Source organism: Coptis chinensis, chromosome 8 (assembly GCF_015680905.1).
Source record: "Coptis chinensis isolate HL-2020 chromosome 8, ASM1568090v1, whole genome shotgun sequence".
Classification (NCBI taxonomy): domain Eukaryota; kingdom Viridiplantae; phylum Streptophyta; class Magnoliopsida; order Ranunculales; family Ranunculaceae; genus Coptis; species Coptis chinensis.
In genome coordinates, this window is record NC_141463.1 from 48074443 (window position 1) to 48083174 (window position 8732).

Sequence of the window (8732 nt, forward strand, 5' to 3'; positions counted from 1 at the left end):
TCTAAAAGACTCAATAAGTAGTATACACACATCCAGACCTACACTAAACACACAGAAAAGTAACATATGCATACCATGCACATGCATCGGTCTGTGTGGTTTTGGTTATATTTGTCCGGGGGTGTGGAACTGATTTCCTTAGCCGCTTGACCTCAATATATTTTTAGTGTCTATTAAGTCATCAGCAATAAAACAAAAGCATAATATCACTGCCAAAGGACACAAACAAACCAATTGCACGTATCGAGGACTTCAGGAATTGAACCCATAATGGTTCTTCCTATTTTGACAACCAAAAAAGAATCCCACCTTAAGCATGGAATCAGTGGCACTATGGGAGGGTAAATTGCTGTCAGACTTTGGCATTGAAACACTGACATAGGCTGGCTTTGTTGCCACAGTTGTTGTAGGGCTACCCTTATCTGTCTTTGGCAATCCCATAGCTAAATTTGATGCAATTCTCGGATTTGTCGGAATCTGCACTTTGTTCACCCTACTTGTATCAAATGATGAAACAGTTTGCATTGGTGAGTGGTAACTTTGAGGAATCTGATGTATTGTAGGATACTGTGAATTTGATCCATGAGGACCTGCTGTCTTCTGTAAGTTCTGAGAGTTTTCATACTGAACTGGGTTCAAATCTAAGGAATTTTGATATAAGGCAGGTGCCTGAGTGAACAGTGGCGCTTGACTGAGTGGTGTCTGAATGTATGATGGTGCCGGACTGTATGATGCTGTCTGATTGTATGCAGGGGCATCACTATATGACAGAGTCTGAGTGACATGGTGATTTTGGAATCCCAGTGCTTCATGTCTCCAATAACCATTGCTAGTATCACTTGGTACTGTAACAACACCTGCCTGTAATAAAAACCACCATGCAATCGAACAATTAAATATAGTATGCATAAAAGGGAAAAAGATATGGGCAATCTCCAAAACACTCGTCACATTTGTTTGTTTTCTTTCTTTTTGTTTTGCACTTTTATTGATTATTTAAACAAAAAAGCATAAATGTGAAAAAACTCAAAAAGTATTTTAAGGAAAATATAATAATCAACCAGAAGACACAATCAACTGGAGTAGGCCATCATTAACTTTTGCACACCTTGGACAATACTGCAGAAACATACGAAGATAGAAAACCATGGGATATACATTGGTGCGATCTGAACAACCAAACCCTAAAGGAGTCATATGGACCTTGGATCACCCCAAGTATGGTCTCTTTGAAGCTCAGTAAAATCCATTAGACTTAGCTCCCACTTGGTGAGAGCAATTTTTCATTGTTTTTTTTCCTCTGAAAGAAATTGGCTTGTGCCTAAACAGTCAGCTAAACTCTTGGCGTAATCACTTTATCACAGTTCGCCTCTAACAAGTCTTTTACCTTTATACCAGGTGACACCAAAGCTAGATTAAAATATGCTAATCGTCACAAAGTACATATTTATATTACAAGTCCACTCCTTCAATTCTTCCATTCGGTCTCCTCTCATTAAAGTGTTTTTTTCTTTGGTAGATTAAATGGTTTATAATTGATCAATGTAAGGGGCATTCCGAGAATCGAACTCGGAACCTCTTTCACCCAAAGCAAGAAATATATCACAATGTTAATGATTGATTTGATCTCATTAAAGTTTCTATCAGCTACTCCACCTTTTCTCTTCTCACCCCTCCCATCAAATTTTCTGCCAGTATAATTCATGAACAAACTAATAAAACTTCTGAGTAGGGCTGGTCATCGAGTCGAGCTGCTCACGAGTAACTCGGGCTCGGCTTGACTCAAACTCGTCCGCGCAAAAGTATGAGTCAAGTTTGAGCTTAATTTGAAGCTCAAGTTCAAGTTCAAATGAGCATAACTGAGCTTGAGCTCGAGCTCATAGTGCAAAATGAGTCAAGCTTGAGCCCAATATTAAACTCGAAGTCGAGTTCAAGTCGAGCTTCTACATGTGCGAGTCGAGCTTGAGCATGGCAAAACTCGACTCGGGCAGCTCGATGACCAGCCCTACTTCTGAGTCAGCACTCACAGACATCTAACGTGACATGAGTGATTAAGTGTTTATCCTAACTCCTTGTTCTAATGTCCCTCATTCTTCAGTCTGGTATTAGTCGTTGCATCCCTTTCGTTTTTCTCTTCTTCTTATTATTATTATTATTATTATTATTATTATTATTATTATTATTATTATTATTATTATTATTATTATCGATAGATTCTCTTTCTTTCCATTCAAGTAAAAGTTACATCAAGCAACATAATACAATATACGAGTCTCAAGTAGGAAGGAGCTACTAGATCGCTCAAAGGTTAACACCTCATCTTACAAAGAGTATTACAATTACATATGAAATCACTAAATAGAACCCCTTTAAATCGGACAAGCACAAGACCAATCATACAAAGTCTCTACGACCTCCTCCACGATCTTGTGAGTTGTGTCAGGTCATCTTATGTTTTAATCTCTTAATAATCTTCCAACAAATTAGGAGGTCTCTAGAAAAATACTCACAATAGTACAGCTCAATCCCTCTTTTAGATCCTCCAACCACCAGAACCCCATCACATACAGCCCATGCATCCAACACCAAACAACCTAACCCGAGACAAACAAAGTCAAGCTCGGGGAAAGAACCCCAAAACAACAACATAAACATCTCAAGCCCAACTTTCAGATCGATTTCGTTGATTGATTTCCTCTAAAGCTTGTTTTGATACTAATTAGCCAAACCAAACCCAGATAGCCTTAGTTCCATGTACAGAGGATTAATTTTTGCAAACTATAGTTTTGTCAGGAGATGTAAATGAGAAGTATTTGTTATAAAGCCTAAATTGGTCCATGCTCAAAAACAAACATCAGAAAAAAGAAAATCAGAACAATCAATTTATCCTCCTTCATTTACAAAATAAAATCAATGTAGTCTTTAGTCTGATTAGCCGAACAATACAACTATTCCAGTTGACCCTAATTTTGATGCCACAACACTACAAATCTAGAATCCAACTAAGGCCTTCTTTCTAATTGCAGGAAAGCAATTTTACTGGAGGGATGATTGTTGTGGTACGCAGAACAGGAACGTCAAAAGTTAGTCGAAGCAAAACACGGTACACTTTTCTATTGGTTAAGATTTAAGAAATATGTTTAACCTAGATCACATATTTAGTAACATCTGTGCAAGCTTATTTTTCTGGAACAAACTAATCCCAACTCTGGTTGAAATGCATACATGAATGGTCAAAGGTTAAAACTGTCTTCTATTTTGGTCCATGACCAGCTGATCAATATCTCTCAAGAGTTAAAAATAAGTGACTACAGCTTCACCGAACAGATCAGAGAGAAGGAAATTTCTGCCTTTTTCTTCTCTTATGCTTGCAAAATGCTAACAGAAAACCTCGGCTGAAGACCAATGGAATCTAAGTTCCAGGTCCTGAACGACCCACAAGTGAGAAGGTGCAATCTGGACTGTAAATCACCATGGTGAAATAATTTCTGTAAGGACTGGAGTCAAATATTCAGGTGATAAGTAACAGACGCCGCCATTTGCATAATTAGAACTCATGATGTTAAAGCAACTTTAACTCTAAGAGTCTAGGCAACAACAACACACGAACTATCTATATCAACATAACAAACATAGATACCACATCGGCTCTATTCAAATAGAGACTAAAGAGGGGATTAGAGTGCTATAGCATGTGCTTCTGTGATTAGTTAAATCTTGCATAAGGAAAAAACCTGCAAAGATGGAAGCTCCGATGAGCTTGGCTCTTGTCTCCAAGAGGTTGTGCCAGGTGGTGGAGGCTGGCTTTCCAATGGAATATAATCATTAGCAACTGCAGAAACTCGCACATTCTGTGTAGAGGTACAGGTAGTAGATATGTTCTCTGTCCCAGGGGCACAGCTGACATTAGATGTAGTCTGACTGTAATAATCTGCCCACTGCTTATACTGCTGCTCATAAGAAAGTTGAGCTGCAGCTGCAGCACTAGAACTGTGAGCAACATTTGAATCGTAATTTGAATACTGGTGAGAAGGATAGCTTGGATCGTGCCACGTGGCAGTGGTCTGGTTACTATAGCCGCTTCCTGGGTAAAGTTGAGTTGTCTGATAATCACCAGTATTGTAGTAAGTGGTTGGATAACTTGTAGAGCCCGCATAAGAGCCTGTATTCTGAAATGAGGTAATAGGCTGATAAGGAGCACCTGAGTTTTGATAAGCTCCTCCATGCTGCTGCTGATATCCATAATAGTTATAATTTTGAGGATCAGTGGAACTAGAGTATGACCCATAGCTAGATGGTTCTTGTGGTGCATAGGCCGCAGTAGCAGTAGATGATTCTCCTAAACTTGGATCCACAACCTACGAAAAACAAGATTAGATACTTTCATATCCTACGAATAGAGATGTTTTGGTATATCCAAGAAAACAAACTACCTCGTTAGACTGAGCCATGTTTTGTTATATCTTGAGCATCCTAATTCATCGAAAGAAAACAAGAAGAGTTAGTTAAATGTTTTAAATAAATATAAGTTGGAATTAATCTAAGAAGAAAAAATAATTAAACTTTTTACCTCCTATGATACAAAACGGTTGTTGTTGTTGAATTAAAAGGGATCTTGAGATGGAAAAGATACTTCGGAGAACAAAAACACAAAAAAACACACAAGAAAGAAAATTTTTAATTTCAGAGACGGATGAAGAAGAAGAAGAACAAATTGAATTTATTTGAATGATTGAGATTACGTCATATCTATGATGAGATTTTTGAAGACGGGTGAAATTTTAGATTGATTGACTCGATTCAACGACTGCCCTTCGCTCCTTCTTTTTTCGTTTGGTTTTCGGATTATTTAATTTGCCCTTGTTCAATTGCCAACTATAGATGCGACATATCGATAGATATCGTCTGGTATATTTCGATATCTAAAGTTAAGCCAGCTATTTTCTGTAAATCAGAGTTTAATATTCCCCCCATTTCCACTATGATATATTCAACCAAAATATACACCCAAGTTAGTTTCCAATGCGGCAAAATAAAGCCAAGTGTACTCTAAAGTACGGACGTTTGTGTGTGGAAGTGATATTGGAGAGATTAATAGATTAAAACGTCAATTTAAGTAACATCCCGTTTTTGCTGTGTTTCTTGAAGAAACATCCCGTTTCTATTTTAAGAGGTATGCCACTTTGAGTAATGTTTCACTTATTTTGCAAAAGCAAAAACATAGAGATAGTCTAATAGACCGAAACACTAGCTCCTCTTTCTTCCTCTCAACTCTATTTTTCTCTTCCAATACCTCCTAGCAAACCTTTTTTTGGTGGTAAAGAGCTCCGCGAAGAAGAATCAACATCTAGTGTAAGAAACTTGGGGCAAGAAAACGAATTCATCGCTCAAACACCGAATGAAAACACCCTTGAACCCATTGTTTTTCCACCATTTGTCAATCCACAACAACAACTACCACTGATTCAAAGCCCGAAAACGTACGTATTAAAAAGAGTACTTGAAAACCAAGTAAAATTTTAGTTTACTTGATTTACATGATATATATATATATATATATAGATTTACATGATTAGAAATCGTTTGTTTAAATGTCTATAAGCAAACTTTGGTGTTTGAATTCCTAATCGTTGTTATACAACCCATTGCAAATGGAAAAAAAAAAAAAAAAAAAAAAAAAAAAAAAAAAACAAAAAAAAAAAAACAAAAAAAAAAAAAAAAAAAAAAAAACTATTATCCTGAGACGAAGTATCTCATGTGTGTTGAATTATAAAAATTGGATAAGAATCGGGTGATCACAAACTTTGGACATTGTCCCTTTGTTTGAAGTTGGAGCTTCATTAATGCAATACTAAAAAGTTTACGTTAGTAGTAACTTATGGCTAATTGTTTCCAGTTCATTTGAAACCACATCTAAATTTAGCGTACACATTTTTTTCTTTTAATTTTTCATTATTGCTTATTTTATAAGTGAAATTGCATCTGTTTACATCCTTCTAAGCCCAGCCAGTTTTACTTGGTGCGTGAATCTGTTTTTAGGTAGTGGTTGTAGGTTAGTGGGGTATTGGGTGTGTTGTTCATCTTAGATAATTTGTTAGGAGGAAAGGGTTTGATGGTTGGAAAACCTCTTTCTAAACTTTATAATATTTCTTTAACTTGTTCTTCTTGTTTAAATGGTGGAAAACACTAGTTCTTGCATTGAATGGTTAAAACATAAATAAAACTATTGATTTAATAGAGAAAACATGTATGGAAATGATTTAGTTGGGATAGTTTGCTCACAAAGTTATACTCATTTGAACATGTCAAATGAGCATGACTAGTATTTTGGGGTTTTAATGCAAAATTAGAAGAAGTAATGAGATAGAAGACAAGGTTGAAAACTTTGTATTGAAGACAATAAGAACTTGATTTATCACCTAAAGCTTAAAGAATACATGAAAATGATAAAATAAGTAACTAAAATTAAACTATTAATTAAAACATATTAACCTACTCCTAATGACCAAAGATTAATTCTAGGATAACGTTCTCACTCCTCTCACTTTGGTTTATATACTTCACCAATTACATATTACAACTTTGCCCTCACCCTTTAGTAATAAGACACCTCATTATGGTTTTGGTATCTTCTTGAACAAGTTTGCTTATGATGCCAACTTTTTAGTTGAGGACATAATCTTTGGTCTTTGTGAGTTAAGGACATGATCATTTGTCTTTTAGTTTTGAGTCCCTAATTGTTGTCTGTTGACCGTTGGCTTTGACCTTGACTTTTTGGTACTTTTTCTCCTAAACTGGAATCTTCTCAAACAACGTCGATAGCAATCATTTTCGCTCTAAAATGCACGTTTTAGGAATATATATCCTAAGGTAGCAAAAACTATAAGTTGTCTGTTCGTTAAGCATAAAAATGGCATAATTGAAGCATTAAGTGTAAAGATAATTAAATGCACATTTGGGGACTAATTAACTACCCCCAAACAGCATTGTGCTTGTCCTCAAGCAAAGATGAGAGAGAAAAAAACTAAGATATCACAAATGCGTGATTTATTATACGTACTAGTCTAATTTCGCGGAGTGCGATTGCATTAACCATATTCAACAAGGCCTTAAACCACTAAAAATTCTCTAGTGGATTAGCTTAAGCCTCGTGAGAATTTTCCATAGAAGGTACTCACAAACTTCCTCTATCTAGTACAAAGGGTATTATTTATTTGCTTTATTCTCAGAAGTCTATACATCTTATTAGTGGGGGAATAAAGAAAAGCTCATTTGAACTCAGAATAACGTATACACAGTAATTTAATCATCGAAAGATAAACACGCAAAACATGAGCGGTGAAATACAAAAGCAAAGTCGTTTCCGAAACTTTTAGAGAGCATCCTTAAGGTGGGTTCTCATAGGGGTGTGTTGCAATCATAACTCTCTAATAGATTCACTCAAGTTTCATTTTCTCAAGTGCAGAGGGCACTTATATTCCTCATACACGAATGATGTCCAAAGAAACCGGGGTTGATTGATCACAATATCCACTAACTATCACACCATCCTATTATTAGTTAAGCTAGAGGTCTTTTATTAGGAATTACGGGGCTAATGTAGTGGTTTATAAATAAAAATGAAGGGAAAACAAACTCTGATAAGTTGAGAAATTGGGTCTTCAGGATATTTGTAACTAGAGAAGAATCTCGTTTTGTTTTTTGCTTCCGAATTTATGATTCATTATTTAGCCCTTTGGCTTTTTGACTCCATATGATTTTGAATTTTGGGAGTTCTAACTTTGCTTTTGTTTCTTTTGAAATCGACTCCTTTTGATTTTGAACTTTTACGAGATTTCAATTTTTAAATCTTTTCTTTCTTTTCTTTTTGAAGCTTCTAACTATTTCGTTTTTGTACAAGGCCTTCTCTTCTCTTTTTTTTACTGTTCATCTAATTCTCAACTCGTCATCTGGGTACACTTTTTATTGTGTGTAGTAACGGTTCAGGAATTGATGACAAAGAAATAAAAAGGTTTTTAGAAATTGGTGAAGGCTTAAGGGGGGTAACTAGAGAAAAACTATCTTTTTGGGTTTTTAACGTTTATTTTGCTATATCGATCCAAAAAGGGCCTAAATTCTCTCCTAGAATATGGCGTGGTGATCAAACAAGTGGGCGTGTTATCTTTCTATCCAGACATTCTTTGTGTCATCACTCAATAATCATTCAGATGAAGCTTTTGGCTAGATTCTCACAAGATATGAAACTTAATTGTTCTAATCTCGACTTCGGAAACTTACTGCTATATACAATCAATGATGCTGATGCATGTCATTTATGAAAAGATGCAGAAACTATTGCATGTATATTAGTATGAGTTTGAAGAACAAATATTTACTCTATTGCTATAGTAAGACTTCTAAACCATCTCTTCATCATAGAAAAAGGAAAACAAAACTTTTAGTACTAAACAGAAAAATATTTTTGGTATTTTCGAAATTTTTTTACAGAAAGAAAGAAATATAAAAATATACTTAATATATCTAATATAAAAATTGCTATATAATAAATATCTAGTTTTTGCAGAATGTTACTATACCACCCCCAAACAGAAATATGCATTGTCCTCAAAGTATGAAGAAAATGAAAGAGATTACCATAGGAACATGAGCAAAAACGATAGTAATCTATACTCTGTTCTTCGTGATGAGAATATACCACCCCAAAACAAGTTTGGAGCGTGGGTTGCTAGATA

At 35.4% G+C, this 8732-nt stretch overlaps 1 protein-coding gene across 11 annotated transcripts in view; it reads right to left on the minus strand.

The window, feature by feature from the left end:
- Positions 1 to 4867, minus strand: part of SAC3A (SAC3/GANP/Nin1/mts3/eIF-3 p25 family) — a 29616-nt gene extending 24749 nt beyond the window's left edge. For 3 of the 11 annotated variants that reach the window (XM_086580667.1, XM_086580664.1, XM_086580666.1), the window contains exons 1-5: positions 4571 to 4797; positions 4434 to 4473; positions 3735 to 4358; positions 2511 to 2594; positions 310 to 861 (exon numbers count right to left, since the gene is read on the minus strand). In XM_086580667.1, the coding sequence (XP_086436793.1) occupies positions 310 to 861; positions 2511 to 2594; positions 3735 to 4358; positions 4434 to 4451 (1278 nt within the window). In that variant the 5' untranslated portion in view covers positions 4452 to 4473; positions 4571 to 4797. Of the gene's footprint in view, positions 1 to 309; positions 862 to 2510; positions 2595 to 3734; positions 4359 to 4433; positions 4474 to 4570 lie in introns of all 11 variants that reach the window. The other 8 variants (XM_086580673.1, XM_086580671.1, XM_086580670.1 and 5 more) reach the window with 7 other exon arrangements.
- Positions 4868 to 8732: the final 3865 nt, after the last annotated feature.